This window comes from Muntiacus reevesi, chromosome 1, assembly GCF_963930625.1.
Source record: "Muntiacus reevesi chromosome 1, mMunRee1.1, whole genome shotgun sequence".
In the NCBI taxonomy this organism is placed as follows: Eukaryota; Metazoa; Chordata; class Mammalia; order Artiodactyla; family Cervidae; genus Muntiacus; species Muntiacus reevesi.
In genome coordinates, this window is record NC_089249.1 from 14,542,606 (window position 1) to 14,561,597 (window position 18,992).

The 18,992-nt window shown below is 36.8% G+C and overlaps 1 protein-coding gene across 4 annotated transcripts in view; it reads left to right on the plus strand.

The window, feature by feature from the left end:
• The first annotated feature begins 3,036 nt into the window (after positions 1-3,036).
• The window catches only part of WASHC4 (WASH complex subunit 4), a 56,689-nt gene continuing 40,733 nt past the window's right edge, over positions 3,037-18,992 (plus strand). For all 4 annotated transcript variants that reach the window (XR_010663475.1, XM_065938347.1, XM_065938325.1 and 1 more), the window contains exons 1-13: positions 3,037-3,164; positions 6,005-6,144; positions 7,025-7,078; positions 7,176-7,241; positions 8,015-8,060; positions 8,525-8,592; positions 11,757-11,839; positions 13,348-13,390; positions 14,037-14,140; positions 14,717-14,837; positions 16,461-16,584; positions 16,687-16,814; positions 17,651-17,811. Coding sequence is in view for 3 of the 4 variants with exons in the window: in XM_065938347.1 (XP_065794419.1) it covers positions 3,104-3,164; positions 6,005-6,144; positions 7,025-7,078; positions 7,176-7,241; positions 8,015-8,060; positions 8,525-8,592; positions 11,757-11,839; positions 13,348-13,390; positions 14,037-14,140; positions 14,717-14,837; positions 16,461-16,584; positions 16,687-16,814; positions 17,651-17,811 (1,199 nt within the window). In the remaining variant the exon portion in view is untranslated. The remainder of the gene's footprint in view (positions 3,165-6,004; positions 6,145-7,024; positions 7,079-7,175; positions 7,242-8,014; positions 8,061-8,524; positions 8,593-11,756; positions 11,840-13,347; positions 13,391-14,036; positions 14,141-14,716; positions 14,838-16,460; positions 16,585-16,686; positions 16,815-17,650; positions 17,812-18,992) is intronic.

Sequence of the window (18,992 nt, forward strand, 5' to 3'; positions counted from 1 at the left end):
TAGAAGAGTTAAGTGAAAGGATTGCTAGGTGCCTGTGGGTAGGCACATTCTGAGGGCAATTGTTTTAAAGTTTTTTGAAGCTGTCAAAATAGCATGATACTGTCCATATAAAATATTGCCCCTTCTAGTTCCAAGCTTATCTTTCAGAAAGTACTGTTAAGAGTGATGAAAAGTAGAAAGAAAGATATTTAATTTTTCAAAATGATTATTTGCCTTCAATAGCCTATGCCTAAGAAATACAGAAAAATCTGTTGTAATAAATAACTTTCAGATAGCACATTTCAGTTAATAGTTAATGTGCTTTAGATTTAGCCTCTGACTTGTAATTCTCTAATCAAATTTGAAGTTCTAGGCATGGAGTTTGATTTAAAGATATACAAGCTCAAGACAGGCAATCCCTGTGATTTCTTTTAAAATTAGGTTATAATGATTCAAAACAGCAAGCATTTCTATAACATGTAGTTGTCATTGCTCTATACTTCTTACATATATGAACTAAATTAGTCCTCATAACAATCCTATGAGGATTTTCCTACTATTAGTCCCACTTTATAAATGAGGAAATTGAGGCAGAGGTTAAATTACTTGACCCCAAACCCCATGGCTAGTAGGTGGCAGAGCTATGATTCAGACCTACACAGTTTGACTATAGAAACTGTGCTTTTAATTATTAAATGAAACTGCCTCTCGCACTGATTTAATAAATTAGTGAATATGCAGATTCAAATTGCTCTGACCTTTAATTTCAATGTATCATAATGAGCTACTAGCGGATTAATTACAGTGATTAGCACAAACATGAAGAATATAGCACAGTCAAATTCATGATCACACAGAAGTAAAAGGAAAAAGTTTGCTAACCATTCAGCACTGATATTTCCTGTTATTTTCAACATTTTTCTCTTTTCCCTTTCTAAAATGCCTGCTTTAAAAAAAAAATGCCCGCTAAGACTGCAAGTACCACAGGGATGGGATCCACCTTTCTGGTCTGTTTTTTCCATAACAATCTCTACATCTAGCATGGTGCCTGGTACCTAGTGGGTCCTCAAATATTTGACCTCAAATATTTGACAGATTCAGTGGCCTCAAGGAATGTTCCTCAAGAGGCTGTTTACTTGCTTTGCTATTTTTGGTCCTTTTTAAGATTACAGAAAACCTTCACAAATTCTTATTGCTAAAGATTAAAAAACATGTAGGTAGACACAATAAAACTTGAAAATTCACTTTCTGAGCACCAATACCAGAGAAGGCAATGGCACCCCACTCCAGTACTCTTGCCTGGAAAATCCCATGGATGGAGGAGCCTGGTAGTACACTTTTTAGTACACTTTAGTACACACTTTAGTACACTTCATGACATGGGGTCATGAAGAGTCGGATATGACTGAGCAACTTCACTTTCACTTTTCACTTTCATGCATTGGAGAAGGAAATGGCAACCCACTCCAGTGTTCTTGCCTGGAGAATCCCAGGGACGGTGGAGCCTGGTGGACTGCCGTCCATGGGGTCGCACAGAGTCGGACATGACTGAAGTGACTTAGCAGCAGCAGCAAGCACCAATCTTTTCCAGTTGACCACTGTCCTGTGTAGTGATTTGTCTTTATACGCATTTAATGCACATATGCCAGTACAGGTTTACATGAAAACACAAATGTAACCACAAACACACGTTTTCCTGCAACTACCTCCTGTTACTTTCTCACGTCTCTATAAACCTGCTCCATGTCTTTGAACAGTTATCTAGTATTTCACAGCACAGACATATTCAACTTTGTGTAATTACTCCCCAGGGATGGACATGCACAGGGTTTTTTACTAGTATCTACTGAAAACCATGCAGCAATGAACACTGTTGTGCAAATACATGTAGACATGTAGCATTACTGAGTAACACAGGTCCCCAATCACTGAAAAGCCTGTCAGCAGGCAGGCACAGGTAGCTCCTTGGACAGCAAGGAGATCAAACCAGTCAATCTTAAGGAAAATCAACACTGAATACTGGTTGGAAGGACCGGTGCTGAAGCTGAAACTCGTATTTTGGTCTTTTGATGCCAAGAGCTGACTCACTGGATCAGTCCCTGAAGCAGGGAAAGACCGAGGGCAGAAGAAGAGGGCTCAGAGAATGAGATGGCTGGATGGCCTCACTGATGCAACGGACATGAACATGGGCAAACTTCAGCAGATGGTGAGGGCCAGAGAGGCCTGGCGGGCTGCAGTCCATGGGGTCTCAAAGAGTTGGACATGACTGCTCAACTGAACACAACAGATAGCCACTTCAACTGCGCTTCTTCCCCTCTGGCTTTGTAAGAAGAGGTATGAATAGAGCCGGGCCCTCCCAGGCGGCTCAGTGATCCAAGGATCCACCTGCCGATGCAGGAGATGCCGGTTCAGTCCCGTGGTCAGGAAGATCCCCCGGTGGGCTGTGGTCCATAGGGTCGAAGAGAGTCGGACATGACTGGGCACGAAGCACGAAAGGTGAAGAGAGCTGATGAGTGCAAGATAAGCAGAGTAGTAAAATTCCTCGCTTAAATGTGTTCCTAAAGTAACTCCTCTTGCACACCGTTTTTGGTTTTTCCCTTCAAGAACAACCCGCATAGGGAGTGCAGGACAAGAGCGGCAAGAGCTCGAACGTTGGCGACCGGGAAGTCGTTGGCTAAACGAGCTTCTGGTATCAAGTGCCCGGGACGGCGTGTCCTAGTGGACCACGCCTTCCCATTAAGCTCTCACCCCATCAATTTTGCCCTCTTTAGGCTAGAATGAGGGAGCAACTCTTCTAGCACTAAAAAGTTCCTGGAGACTGCAGGGCTAAACTGAAGGTATAGAGGTGTGGCGTGAGAAACGAACTGGATGGTTGCGACGCCCAAGTAGGAAGCCCGGGACCTCTAAAGGACCGCCGCCACGGCTGTGGCAGCCTCCGCCGGCCCCCGCGGAGGACTCGGTTTCCCAGCGGCCCCCGCGGCCCGCAGGGGCGTCTAGCCCAGCCGGCCCTCGCGAGTGGGGGCGGGGCTGAAGCCGGAAGTCACGTGCTGCTACAGCCGCCGGGGTGAGGCCGCCGTCTTAGCCAAGGCTGGTTTGGGCTGTGACTGTGGGAGGCGCCGGGGTGATGGCGGTGGAGACTCTGTCCCCGGACTGGGAGTTCGACCGCGTAGACGACGGCTCACAGAGTAAGGGAGCGGCAGTAAGGCTGCGGGTGGACGCTCATCGGCCCGCCGTCGTCCAGGCAGCGCTCCTGCGGGAGGGCTTTGCGATGCGGTGGGCGCGCAGCTTTCTGCGCCTTGGGGTGTGAGAGGGACGCGCTCGCGAGCCTAACTTTCGGGGTCGGGAGCCCCAGGGATGGTGGGTGAGGCAGGCCGGGCCAGGGCTTGGCGTATGGGGCTGTGACTGTCCTGCGGAGCGCGCCGTGGCCCCGGGGGCGCGGCGTGTCCCCTTGGTGCAACCGTGGCCCCGGGCGGGGCGCCCCCGGGGAGGTCCGCATCTTGGGGAGCGGGGGCGGCCTGGTCCCTGGTCTCCTGGCGCCAGATCCTTCGAGCGTGCAGTTTTAGGTGAGGTTGAGGTCCAAGTTCCTGTTTCGGTTTCCTGTTTTTCTTCTTTTTCCTCCCAAACCAACTTTGGGAAGTTTTGAGTGTTTTTGCCTTCATATTCTTAGAACTGTAGAAGGTAGCGAAAAAAAACTCATGCGTGAAAAATAAACACGTGAATGTCAATTTATTACCTTCCATGTCTTTTATTTATGTCTAGTGGTATTTTTCAAAAATGATGCCCTGTGGTTTCCAGCGCACCTAGAAAGGTTTTGGAAATAAACAGCATATCTTCTGCAGATTTTACTTGATAAAATTGGATTGTCTCATTTTAATTTAGAAGTCCAACCCCCAAAACCTCACAAATTCAGTTCCACGTAGCAAAATTTAGAGGTCAAGCTATTTCATTGAAACTACCTAAGATGAATACAAATTGGAAATCTGTGTCTTATCTTTGGTAACATGAATCTGTATAGGTGATTTAAATAAGAGATATTAGGCCTTAACTGCTTTGTGAATTTGTTTATGTAGTTTTCTCAAAAGGTGTAGTTTTTAAAAAATTACGTGTAAATTTTGCTTAATTTTTACAGAGACAGACACATTAGATGTAACTAGGTTTTATTAGCCTGTCAAAAGGGTGAGTTTAATTCAGGAGGGTTAGCAGTTTCTCACAAAACTTTCCATAAGTTACTAGCTCTTACACAGCATGAAGAAACAATCCTGGTGGTAGTGACAGGATCTTTCAACTTGTTTGTGGAAAGGAGTCTGCCTTCCTTAAAGTGAACTGCACCTTGTCATGTATGAAGTTTTATGGATAGAGGTTTCTTACTCTATCTGTGAAATATTTGATAAAAAAAAGAACTCAGCCCCTTGGAAGTGATAAACATGTTAATATGTTTTTGGAATTTAATTCTTGAAGAATCACTGTAGAGTTCTTATTTCAGATCTTATTTTAACTTTTACCAACTTAAAAACTTAGCAGCAAGGAACTTTAATGTTATTACAGGTTTTCTCTTGCCTGCTACTTTAATCTCCAAACAGACTAAATGAATAGTTCATTGGCATGTTTTTGTAGCGTTGTCATTAAGAAGTCATTTGCTGGTTAAATGCAGCTTTGGTCATTTCCTTTGTAACTGAAAATTAGACAGATACTTGGGATTTTGAGAGTCTTACACAGTTTTTAAAATTTAAGCTGTAAGGAAGGGAAGAGCTCTCTTCTCTGGGCCTGGTTTTCATTAATTTTTGGAATATGAATCATTTATATTGTTTTTCAGAATTGCCTAGATTAACGCTATAATGAAGCAGGAACCTTAATTACATGGATCCGCCTGATTCCAGGCATTAAGTTAATTAAATGAATCCACCTGATTCCAAACATTAGTTGCAAAATAGGGGAGAATGTGAAGCTAGGTCTTCAGTGAATTAGAACATACTTATAGTTGCTTTGCATTGCCAGTTTGAGGAGAGGGAAGTTTTACTTTTTTAAGAAGTCAGCGTTTGAATAAAGTAATTCACATCAGTAAGAGAATCTGAGTTGGAGTTGAATTTGCTCCCTTTGGAGTAAGTAATGAGAGAATGTCTGGTGCTGAGTCACTTCAGTCCTGTCCCACTCTTTGTGGCCCTGTGGACTGTAGCCCACCAGGCTCCTGTGTCCGTGGGATTCTCCAGGCAAGAATACTGGAGTGGGTAGCTATGCCCTCCTCCAGGGGATCTTTCAAACCCAACATCTCTTTCATCTCCTGCATTGACAAGCGGTTTCTTTACCACTAATTTTGATGAGTAGGGAAACTTTTTTGTCCAGTTTATTCCAGTGACTTCTAGAGTCCTGTCTTAATGTGTAAAGTCTGTAAATGTCAACACAGTGTTCTGTACTCAGTGTCCTTTACTGGCTTTTCCAATTCTAGTATGATAATTAGAACAGTATATCTTGGGGCATTATAAATATAAAATTAGCAATATAAACTTGGGGCATTACAGAAATAATATGATGAAGCAGATCTAAAATCATTTCAAAAACAATATTTAGGTGTATTTTTAGGCGTAGCTTACTGTGTAATTAAGCATTACAGTTAAAAATTTTGCTTCTATAACAGCTCAGATTTTTGCACCTAAATCAGGTTTTTTTGCACAAAATAGTTGTTTACAATTAAAATATAGAATTAGGACATTGAGTTGTCTAAGGCATTTTCAGATTGTTTAGATTATGGGGTAAATGGAATAGTGACTTTTTCATAGTACTTTAAATTATGGTTTTAAGATGATTTTTTAAAGTACCATCTACTGTATGTACAATTATTGTTCTACTTGGAAAAGATAGAAAGTTCTATTACTATTTAACTTTAGAACTTTATTTTCAAGAAGTCCAGACATTCCAAGGTGATACATTAACAATGCTTAGTATCCACTTTTCTGTGACTTTTGAGATTATTTGAAGTAAATGTCTTGTAATTCATTACTTCTCACAAACTTTTCAAATTTATATTTAGAAATTCATGCCGAAGTCCAGCTTAAGAATTATGGGAAATTTCTTGAGGAGTATACCTCTCAATTGAGAAGAATTGAGGATGCACTGGATGACTCAATTGGAGATGTTTGGGATTTCAATCTTGATCCTATAGCATTAAAGGTTGGAATTTGTTTATTTTTAATTTATGTATACATTTTCAGGATATATATGCCTTGAAAACAGTGTTCAAAAATGCGGTGTATATATTTTTTGGAATCTAGAAAGCTAAAAGAAACTTGGAGAAACATGGTTAATTTCCTTTTCTCTAAGCCATGCATGTGTTTTTTTTTTTAAAGAATGACCAACTCTTTGAGCTGACTTTTGTCTTTCATTATCAAGAAAATGAAGAGGGTTGGAATAGCATATTCAGGCTTTGTTTTCTTATTGAGACTATTTTACATCCAGAAAAGTGCGTAGATTTAAAATATACCATTCAGTGAATTTTACCAAACACCTATCCTCTTATAACTCATATCCCAGTCAAGATAAAGAATATTTCCATGATTTTTCAAAAGCTCCTTTATGCTATTTAGGGGCTCTTAATATGGGAGTTGTTTTTTTTTTTAATTATATAAAATAAACTGCTCTATTCCATTTTGAGGTTGTTCTATTTTGTTTCATCTTTGAAGCTATAGCCTCTTACTACTTAAATAATAACTTTTTTGAGCATTTATTATGTACTAGACATATATGTGCTAGGCATATATGTCCTAAGGCACCAGTGTTGACTTTTTTAATAGCAGCTTTCCTGAGATGTAATTTATGTATCATACAATTTCTTTGGTTTATAGTGTATCCATAGACTTGTGCCATAGTCGATTTTAGAACATTTTCACCACTCTGGAAAGAAACCCTGTACCTGTTAGCAGTCCCCATCTGCTGTGGGCCGGGTGCTGAGCACAGGGCATTCAGTAAAATAGAGCTAGTCTCAATTGTGTATTTAGAATTTTAATGATTTTGTTCAAGTTAAAAAGGAATTTATTTTCCTTTGTCTCTATAGCTTTTGCCTTATGAACAGTCTTCCCTTTTGGAACTCATCAAGACTGAAAACAAGGTACAGATTCCTAAACCTAAAAATCTATTTTTTAAAATGCTTTAATTATCTTCTATAATTTACTTCTTTCCTTTTGTATTTTTCCTCATGAAACTAGGTCCTAAACAAAGTCATCACTGTTTATGCTGCACTTTGTTGTGAAATCAAGAAATTAAAATATGAGGTAATTATTTGTACTCTTTAAGAGATTAAAAACATGATTTAAAAGCAAATATGAAAAAGAAAGCAAATATGTGTTTATATGTGTAAGTGTGCACAAATATTTCATGAATATTGGATGAGCTATATATTTATTTTAGCAATAATAATGAGACCATTCACTAAGTACTATTTACCAAACACCATGCTAACCCTCTTAACACTAATAACCACTCAGGGAGGGACGTGAGGAATGGATGAGAAAATTGAAGCTTAAAGAGGGTGTCACTCATCTAACATTTTATTGGTAGTAACGGTTTGAGTCTGGGCCTGCATTCCTTCTGTATTACTTGTCATATACACTGGGTCTTCTGGATATAACTGATTTTTTAAAAAAGGTTTGAATTTTTAATGTTTTGCGTTTCGTCACCCATGAGCCTTTGAAACTGGTAGATGGTAAACTTTATCTTTTCTTCTTTACATTTTTTTTGTTTTTTACGTTTTCGATACTACATGGTTGCTTTCTTTCATGAACTTGTGAGAGGATGTTGGACAGTTAAGAGTGGTCAGATAAAGTAAAGGCTAAAGAAATCAAGAAATAACTTTGAGTATCAGTAATATCTTTGATATTCTAAAGCTAAATTGAATTTACCTATATTATAAGCAGTTTTTGAAGTTAAGTACATTTGTATGTTTGATGTAATTATCTGTGTATTATTAAATAGGGATAATGAAGAGAGCCTAGGAATTTAAAAACAAAATAGCAACCTTTAAAATTATTTTAATTTTTTTAAACAGGCTGAAACTAAATTTTACAATGGTCTCTTGTTTTATGGAGAAGGAGGTAAGTTTTAAAATTTCACATTGTAATGTTGTGGTGCCTTTTTTGAGATTGAAATAGAAAGTTAACTGACAGTTCTAGGACTGTTACGATCATGTAAAGTGTTAATTTGAGCAGTGAACAGTCACATTTTTTGTTGGTTTATGTTTTTGTTTAGTAAACAGGTGAAAACCTCAGTAAATAAGTGGCAGTAAATTCTGTATAAAATTGATTCGTGAATATTTTTATAAATTGCAAAGCACAATAGCTGGATGAGGATTTTCCTTGAATTCATTAAATAGTGGGACAGATGGTTGCTTTTAATTGTGTGATTAATGATTGTTTCATTTTTCTCTTTAGTGTAAAATTCTATTTTTCATACTATGCAGATTAGAAGATGTCCTAATGAATAAAAATTATTTTCCTTTTTTTATGTTGATTCACTTTATGATAAAAACTTGAAATATTCTTCATGTTGCCTTTTAAAGCTACAGATTCCAGCATGGTGGAAGGTGATTGTCAAATTCAAATGGGGAGATTTATTTCATTCTTACAGGTAAGTGGTTTTTACTTTTTATTGAGTTTCTTTTTTTTTTTTCTCCCAAAAAAGTTTGAGTAAATCATGTAATCAGAAAAGAGTCCTGGAATGTCAAATGCTAAGAAATTGTACTCTGAGGGTAAGGCACTTTGTTGGCATTGGATTATATTTAAGGAGATTGTAATTCCTGAAAGATTTTCATAGCATTTTTAGTGACATAAACTCTCAAAATGTTTCTTTGTATAATTTCATTTATGGACAGTTTATCACCATGCCTCTTAAAAAAATTTTAAACTTTGTACCTGGTAGGAAAAGATAATTTATGTTAGAAAAAGTGGTTAATGGAGCTCATTAAGCTATTATATGGACAAGGATGAAGTTTTAAAAGCAGCAGCATATGATGCTTTTAACCAGATGTTTCAATTTAGATGTACTTTTTTCATTACTGTAAAGTTTTATTTTACAGTGTAAAGTTATGCTAGGTCTTTTGGTTTATCAAAAGAATGAAATTAGTTCTGTTTCTCCCCTCCTGTTGTAAAAGCAGTGCTTATATGTCAAAAGCAAAAACTGGAAATGAGGAAATGGTAGCCATAATCCCACTTACTTTTGACTGTTGGATATAAGATTTGATACATTTCATTGAATCAAGCATGCTAATATGTTCAAATCCTTTACATCTTTACTGCTTTGTTTTGGTCTTCTCACCTAATTGAGAGCATTTTGTTGCAGTTGTCCTTTATGATGGTATGTGTCAGTCAGGGTTCAATCCAAAAGCAAGTATCACACAGGATATTTCAAAAGGGGAGATTTAAAAGAGCTACCATTTGGTCCAGGAATACCATTCTTGGGCATCTATTCTGAAAAGATGAAAACTCTTAATTTGAAAAGTTAACGTGCACCCCAATAATACAACAGTTTATAGTAGCAGAGATATGGAAGCAACTTAAGTGCCTGTCGACAGATGAATGGATAGAGAAGATGTGGAATATACATACACAGTGGAATATTACTCAGCCACAGAGAAGTAATGTCATTTGTAGCAACATGGCTGGACCTAGAGGTTATCATACCATCAGTGAAGGTAGAGAAAGACAAATATATCGCTTATGTGTGGGATCTAAAAATAATACAAGTAACTTGTTTACAAAACTGAAACAGACTCACAGAGAAAACAAGCTATGGTCACCATAGGGGAAAGGTGGGGAGAGGGATAAATTAGGAGTATGGGATTAACAGGTACACACTACTATATGCAAAATAGGTAAACAGCAGTGATTCACCACATAGCACTGGGAATTGTACTCAGTTTTTTTTATTAACCTATAATGGAAACTAATCTGAGAAAAAAATATAGTTGAATCACTTTGCTGTACACCTGAAACTGATACAATATTGTAAATAACTGTATTCAATTAAAGAAAAAAGAATTTATATTAAATACAGAGAATTGGTTACGTAAGAATTGGAGGGCTGAAAGAAAAAGCAGGTAAGCCAGAGGATGCATCCCCTCTACATCTAGGGTGAAAAAGGAGCAAGGTTCAGGTTGTTAGACTCTGAGAGCCAGGAGGAGGGGCCCCAGGGGACTAGTATTATTATCACAGCTCTGGGGAATCAGTGCAGCTTGACTGTGCTGGTAGAGTTAAAAATTGAATATTGCTTCTGGAGTGCTGAGAGACGCTAGAGCCTGGGCAGGTTGTCATTGCCAGGTTGCACTGCTCCTGCCTGGATTATGTTGCTAAAAACAGCAAGAAATGGAAAGGATGCCCCTTGCTTGCCTTAAGTCTCCTTTTAGTGCCACCTGTTGACAGACCTAACAGGACGCCTGCGGGCTGCGGTCTGATGGAATGTTGATTTGCAGGGTTGACGTGAAGGTGTCAGCTTCTCCATCTGGTTTTGTCAAATTTTGCATTTCTTATTTTGAGGACGTTTTATTTGGTGCTGATGAGTTTAGAATTGTTAATAATTCCCGGTAAATTGAATTGTTTATTGTGTGATGACCTTCTTAAACTGTGATAATAATTATGTATATAATATATAGTTACATATATATTAATTAGCTATACTAATGCTAATAAAAATCTATTTGATATTACTGTCACTGCCCCAGCTCTACTTTAGTTAGCGTTTTCTTTTTTTAAAATTCTTTTTTGTTCTTTCAACCTTTCAGTGTCATTATGTTTCAGTTGTGTTTCTCTAAAACTGGGTCTGTTTGGATTTTGCTTTTTCATATAGTCTGAAAATTTCTGTGTTTTAATTGGTTCTTTTTCTGTCTTTTATAGATAGTCTATTATGTATCAGGACTCGTTTCTGCCTTTTGCTTTGTGCTGTTTGTCCTGCATTTTCTAGTCTTTGCTTTGCTTTTATTAGATTTATAGAAGTTTAATAAGAGATATATAACTGAAGCTGTTTAAATAAAATTGAAATGCATTATTTTCACTTTTAAAAATTTAAATTGTGGCTCTCACAGCTGCATATAATTTCATTTTGTACAGTCAAAAAATGTTCTGGGAGCCTGGCGTATGTTAGAAACTGTCATTGCTGTCTGGGATACAGCAGTGCACAAAACGGACAAATTCTGCCCAAAGAGAGCTTATTTTTAGAACAGCCATACATTTAATTAGATTCTAAATACTTTAGGATAGGTGTGAGTTAGCTAATGACAAACACATTCCTGGGATAATCTATATTTCACTTAATGTGTGCCAAGCCTGTTAATAGGTAGGGTCAAAGGTTATAAACATTGGAAGTTATTTCAGAGTGATTTCTGAAGACCCTTTCCCTTCCCTTTCTAAACTGGCAGCTTTTGAGCTTCATTCATTCGGATGTTCATTTAATAGGCGGAAATTGAAAAGCAATTGAAGATTAGCCACCATACTGGGCAGTGGCTATTCAAAAAAGGAGTAAGACAGTCTCTGTCACTTAGGAATTATATGAGCAGTGAAAGCAAGACTTAAAATACAAGAATGAATGAAATTCTATGGAGGCAAAGAGGTAGAAATGACTGTGGAAGGTGAGTGAAGAACTGATTGCTTGAAGGATGCTTGCAGTTGTCTTATTGCAGATTAACTGGAGATTTTTACTGGAAAACACTATTGTTTATGTTTAGCATCGTTAACATAAAACTTGGTCAGAAATGATGACATTTACTCAACTTGTAACATATACTCAACTTGTCATTTCAGGAACTGTCTTGTTTTGTTACCAGGTGCTATGAAGTGGTGATGAATGTAGTCCATCAGTTGGCTGCCCTCTATATCAGTAACAAGTAATGGATTTTAAAAATCATTTTGCATTTTTGATAGAAATGCAGGGAATGTTTTTTCTTAAACTAGCTAAATAAAAGTTTTTTTGTGTGTTTACTCACTTATTCACTCATTCCTTCATTCACTTATTCAGCTTTCTTTGAACACTCATGATGTTTTAAGACACTCCTTGTTGTGTGTAATGCAGAGGTTAGTAAGACAGTTTATACCCTGGTGCAGGAACCCATTATCTGTCTGAGAATGTTGACAGGATAATCTTAAATTTAATTGTAGAGAAAAGGGCTAATATAGAATGTACTGAGTTCTCTTTACTTATTGCTTTTGAAGTGAAGTTTTCTTGGCTCATTAGAATCATGTAACACCTAAACTATTGAATCTTAGGGAGAGGGGACTAGATAATCTATACTTCTGATGATCTTCCAAGTTTGGATATCATTGCCCTAAATCAAGAAAAATGATCAAATTGTCATAGTATTCCTAACCACCACAGAGTAATATCTGGCATTTGATTAAAACTTTATACTTATTTTTTCCCACTCAATTACAATCTTAATTACTTTGTTTAGATGTATGATTAGGGGTTCTCAGTTGTGAGAAGAGAGATAACTGAGGCCCAAAGGAAGGATTTGCCAGGATTTCATAGCCATTTCAGTCTGGTCCTTTTGGTCACCAGTCCATTCATTGTTCCGCCTCTGCCATGCTGCGTCTTAACTCTCTTTATAAAGTGGAAGAGTGTGTTGTTTCTCAGCCTCGTGTTTTTCTGCTCTGTAAGATATTTATTTTATGTTCTGTGTTCTCACTAAAGTTCTCCTCGTGGCAGAAGGGAATGAGAGCATAGCTACCCCAACCCCTATAGAACCTGGTGTGTGATTCAAAGAGACCCTTCTCTACCACACCCCGGTCCTAGAAAGACGAAAGTTATTTGAATTTTGTGTTTCATTTTTAAGGTATTCTATCATGCTGAATATTTATATGTGCTTATATAAGTATTATATATATGTGCTTATATAAGAATTTATTTATTGTTGAGTAGGTTGACTCTCTGGGAAATAAAATTGAATTATCCTGGGGTTTTGACTTTGGTATAATCCCGTTTATATGCATTGTTTTCTCAGTAGGAATGAAAACTAGAAATAAATCCAACTGAAGAGAGAACTAGTTTCCAAATGCCAGTTTGGGTAGGATATTAAAGATTCTAGTTGAAAATTGAGAAATTCTAATAGTTTAGAAATAAATGAATATCACTTTCGTTATTTCTCTGCTTCATCCCAAGCTAGATGGGCCACATGTTGACGTATACCGAGTTGGGTATAGGCAAGGAGAGGAACATTGGTTCTCTTCTTGGGAGTGGACTATGATAGTAAACTTGTGTTGCATAAATTTTAGTGACTAAAGCCTAAATAAAAGTAAAGACATTTTTAAATTCCAAGAGACGTTTTCCTTAAAATAAACATGAACTGTGACCAAAAAATGAGGTTTTCTTTTAAACTTGGATGTTATTTTATTACAGAATTGCACCCAAAATTATAGAAACAACTGGAGTTCATTTTCAGGTAAAAGTAATTTAACTTGTAAAACAATAAATTTTAGTATGTTTTACTTTGGCATTTATATGATTGGGGAGTACTACACTTATTGCAAGACTCTTAAAGGATTTCTTTCTTGCTTTTGCATTTGTTCTCTCATCTGTGAACTTGATGAGGCGTTACTGACCCACTGTCCGTGTAACTCTTCCTAGCATTGGCCCAGTGCAGACTCTAGAACTCAGTGGTCCCCGACCTTTTGGCACTAGGGACCCACTTTTTTGGAAGACGGTTTTCCACAGACCACAGGGGTGGGGGAAGGGGGGTGAGGGGATGGTTTGGGGATGATCCAAGCACATTACGTTTACTGTGCATTTATTATTATTAAATCAGCCCCGTCTCCGATCATCAGGCATTAGATCCTGAAGGTTGGGGACCCCTGCTCTAAGTGGTCTGAGAGAATCTACAGTATCGTGATTAAGGATGAAATTTGGGTGAAGGGTTTTCCAGTTTTAGGCTGACTGTTCCATCTTGAGGATTAGTAGTTTCATCTGTAGCTTAACTTACCCACTGCTTTAAGTTAGTAATTATCCCAAGTGTGTTTAACTTTAAAATCCACATGAAGCTTAACTTCTAACTAGTGATTAAATGATAATCATTAAAGGTTTTTTGACAGACTATGTATGAGCACTTGGGAGAGCTGCTAACAGTTTTGCTTACTCTGGATGAAATTATTGATAATCACATCACGTTAAAAGACCACTGGACTATGTACAAAAGGTGAGCCAACCAAAATGTTTAAAATACTCTCTTTGTACAGTTAATGTATTACTAAAAAATAAATAGTACAGATCCTTTAAGAGACCTGAAGATATATATTTAGAAGGATCTTATTTCAGATATTCTTTGAAGACAGTAACCATTCTTTTAATTGCAGATGAACTTTTTGAGAGTATGGTATACTTGTATAAAGCATCCTAATTCTTAAAGTATAGTGAATGTTAATTTGACTACTTTAGGACCCAGGTTTATTTTCCTTGTTCTATACAAGTAACAGTTATTTATTCTCAGCTTGGTTTTGTTTTGTTTTATACTCCAAACTTTTTAAAGTGAAGGCATTTTATTCAGTCTATTAAGTATTCACTTTTATCTAGAGAATACCAGGTGTCTGAATTAAAGATGATATAAAAAGGTATGTGATTATAAATTTAAATATATTAGGATTATTTTTGTTCAAATTTTCAAATGTATTGAGCCAAATAAAAAATGACAAATTATAGAACTTTAATTTTGAGGGATATTTTTAATTTAAGAATTTATTGGCAAATTGAAGGTCTTCTCCTACTTTTCTACAAGGTTACTGAAATCTGTCCATCACAATCCTTCAAAGTTTGGAATTCAGGAGGAAAAGCTAAAGCCATTTGAAAAGTTCTTGCTGAAACTAGAAGGGCAGTTACTTGATGGAATGATATTTCAGGTATGAGAGCTGTATCAGACTGTAATAAATGAGCTTCTATTAGTAGACCCAGCTCAGAATTATAGTGGGGCACTTTGATAACACATTGTTGTGACTGTATTTTTCTTTAAAAGTGCTTAAGCTTGAAACAGTGATTATGTTGTAAGGTATAATTATGTCAGTATCTAGTAGCTAATGAAATTAGTAGTATACTGGTTGTACTTGGGATAAAGTTTTTTTTAATTATGTAAAGGATAGAACTGTTCGAGGATTAGTATATAAACAGTTGTGTCAAGTGTTTTTTTGTTGTTAATCTCTAGATTTTAGGTTTGTGAAACAGCCTCTTAAAAGTCTGTTTTATTTCTTCCAAATTATAGATATAATTTGGATCTATACAATTCAGGTAGCTTCTAACCGCATGTGGCTATTTAAATTTAAATTAAAATAAGTCACCCTCTGCCATACTAGCAGCATTTCAAATGCCTAACAGCCACATGTATTATAGTTGTCACACTTGGGTGTGCTCGCTCGTGTCTGACTCTCTGCACCCCATGGACTGTAGCCCTCCAGGCTCCTCTGTCCATGGGGTTCTCCAGGCAAGAGTACTGGAGTGGGCTGCCGTTTCCCTCTCCAGGGGCTCTTCCTGTCCCGAGGATCGAACTCACACCTCCTGCATTGAGGGCAGATTCTTTGTTGCTGAACCACAGGGAAGCCCTCACGCTGTAAACTTAACATGTGTTACACACTGGTGGTATCTCAATAAAACGGGGGGGACAGTCAACTGTGGCTAACAGTCATACCAGTCAGCGCATATATAAAACATTTCCATCGTCACAGGAAGTTCTGTGAGATGACACTGCTTTGGTAGTGTTCGCCAGAAGTTGCATTACAGTACACCCTTGAACAGCATGGGTTTGAACGGCATGGGTCCACTTGTATGTGGGTAGTTTTCAGTAGTAAACGCTCTGGTATTACACAGTCCATGGTTGGTTGACTCCAAGTGTGGAGAGGAACTGTGGATACAGAGGGCTTGCAATAAGTTATATGTGATCTAACCCCCACTTGTTCAAGGGTCAAATGTATATTCCATTTAAAATCTGTTTCAAGGTTACCTTTAATTTACATTTTAGATGGTCACAATTTTTACAGAATGATCACAGCTTTTGTTTATACCAATTTAACTATTAATCCATTAATTTTAGAAGAATTTTTTTGTTGATTCTTTTTCTAGGAGCCATTTCTACACATGATGCAATAAAGTGCTAGGAGAGGAATTGTAACCAGAAAAAATAGTCTCTTCTTAAAAGTGTAAATTAAAATAATAAAACATGCTTTCCCATGCTTCATCAGATATACCTTCTGTACATCACCAAGCACCACTGTGTCCCTTCATGTAGGATTATAGATTTTCAGTTCAGTCTTATTACTTTCACATAACTGATGCTCAAATATGTAAGTATATATACATTCCCCATTCAGAAAGATTTAGATATTGGATTAGATTAAAAACTTGAGCCTCAGTGTTAGTAAAATTAAAGATGATGAATGTAGGATTTTATCATTCTATATTTAATTCTGTTTCATAGCATATTAAGTCATAATAACTTATGAGAGTCTAAATTTCTCTAAATGTTTTCTTTGTAGGCCTGTATAGAACAGCAGTTTGATTCTCTCAATGGAGGAGTTTCTGTGTCTAAAAATAGCACTTTTGCTGAAGAATTTGCACATAGTATTCGCTCAATTTTTGCAAATGTAGAAGCCAGACTTGGTAATGTAAAATGCATTTTTTGGTTTTTGTTTGTAAGGTTTTCATTTCCTTTAGAGGAGAACTTTAAGTACACTCTGTTTTTCTCTCATGATGTTTTATAAGGTGAACCTTCTGAAATTGATCAGAGAGACAAGTATGTGGGAGTTTGTGGACTCTTTGTATTGCACTTTCAAATATTTCGAACCGTTGATAAAAAGTTTTACAAGTCTTTATTGGACATTTGTAAGAAGGTAAGAATTTGTAACTTCTGTTTTTTCAATTTGAATAGATGGAAAAGATTTTGGATCTGGATATTTTAAAATGAGTTTTATTCCTGCTTACAAAAAGATTATTTTGTAATAATAGTTACAAAACTAATAGCATAGTATTCATTTAAAAAACTAAGCTGTCCAGAAATGAGTAACTTACATGAAAATACCCCATAATTTCACATCATATAAATACAGATTAGTAGGTGCTTTTCCGGATCTTTCCCTGTGCGTTAACTTCCTATTACTATTAATACTTTTTTCTCTTCTCTTTCTTTTCCTTCTTTTTGTCATTCATTCCCATTACTGAAGTAGGAAAAATAATGAAATACTTTTTTTTTTCTGTCTTTGCTGTTTCCATGGTGTGGCGCCTGATTTCAAAGTTGAAAATTTAAATATTGTGTAGAATCAAGTATAGTGACCATGAGACGCGAGCCATCTTGGATATGTATTTTGCATTTTTTCACTAATATAAAGTGAAAGTAAAGGTTGTAACAATTCAAGTTTCTGTTTAATTTTTACATATTTTTGTTCATCTGAAAATCCATGAGTGTGTTTAAGTGTGTGTGCACATGCATGTGTATGTTGTTTAATATTTAGACAGAATAAGATTAACGTCATGCTCCACACCAGATACAGGAATGCCTTGCCATAAAGTTTGTGCCATGTTAACATAATTTTTCATATTAATGATTATCTTTTTATCATTATTTTTCTGGAAATAAATTGCTTTCCATTGCCTGTTGTAGGACTATTAAACAGTTCATTATTTAGCCTGCATTTAGTGATTTCCCCCTTTGTTATATTTCCTGTTTCAGGTACCAGCCATCACTCTAACTGCTAATATTATTTGGTTTCCTGATAATTTTTTGATCCAGAAAATACCAGCAGCTGCCAAACTTCTGGACAAAAAAAGTCTTCAGGCCATTAAAATACACAGAGAGACTTTCCTACAGCAGAAAGCTCAGTCACTTACCAAGTAGGTTTTATAAGTACCCATAATGAAAATACTTAGATATTTTATATTTCAACTCTTACACTGATTCTGAACATATGGAAAGCATTTGAATTATAAGATCAAACATAGTTACTCATTACCAGAGGAAAGGCTGGACAGTCTCTTGGAGATTTATTTTCTAGGAGTATGTTCTTGTTTTAAATGTTCTAGGCTTAAACCTCAGCTTAAGATGTGGACAAATTATGCTTTTTGGAAATACATGTACCTGTGTGTACTCTCACACATATACACACATAATCTTTCATTGGGCATTGCGTGGTGTTTGTGTGAATTGAAGCCACTGATGTCGACGCCATCTGATGACGTTAACATTGCGTGCACATGCTTCAGTGTTGATTTTTGCACGATTGACTCTGATGCCATCCTTTTTTTTTATTTTTGTGAAAGTAATGTATGTACATATTTAAGAAGTTAAAAAGTACTAAAGATTCAAAGGGAAAACTAATTGTCCTCTTCTGAATTATCCCCTATATCTGAGTCCTGTTCCCTAAAAGAACACTTTTAACTCTTAAGTTTCTTTTAATATTTATATCTTTTAGCTTCTCTTCCTATGTAAAATTCCAAATATGCACAAAATAGAGAAAATAGTATAATGAACTCCCATATTCTCATCATCTGGCTCAACAGTGAAGTTTACTCACTGGAGTATATTTCATCCTCCCTGGAGTACAGTGCTAAAATTTTATGTTGACCTAGATGAAGACTTTAAGTGAAGTGTCATGGGACTTTGCCACGGTCCTGTGCTGATCACGGTTTTTATCTGTAACGTGGTTATATGATAATACGGAAAACTACCCACTTTCTGTTGATCGTCACTTTTGAGGGGGTAGTTGCGTCACTCCTGTACGGTGGGAAAGGAGGAGGGTGTGTGGGATGTATGAGATCCCCTAAAGCATCTTTTAGTACTCCCAAGTCCTGTGATTAAAGTCATGGAGAGTGATAGCAGCTCAATTCAGGCAGGACTACTCAGGGCAGAGATCTCAGGGCTCTTCAATACGTGGTAAGACAGAGTTGAGAGATGAAGACATAAGTTTGGGTTTAGATTACAGAGATGAATTCAGTAGGATGGAGAGACGGAAATCAGATTTATTAGCAGTAATCTTAAAAAAGATTTGGATGTTTTTATTATCAGAGGCTTAACA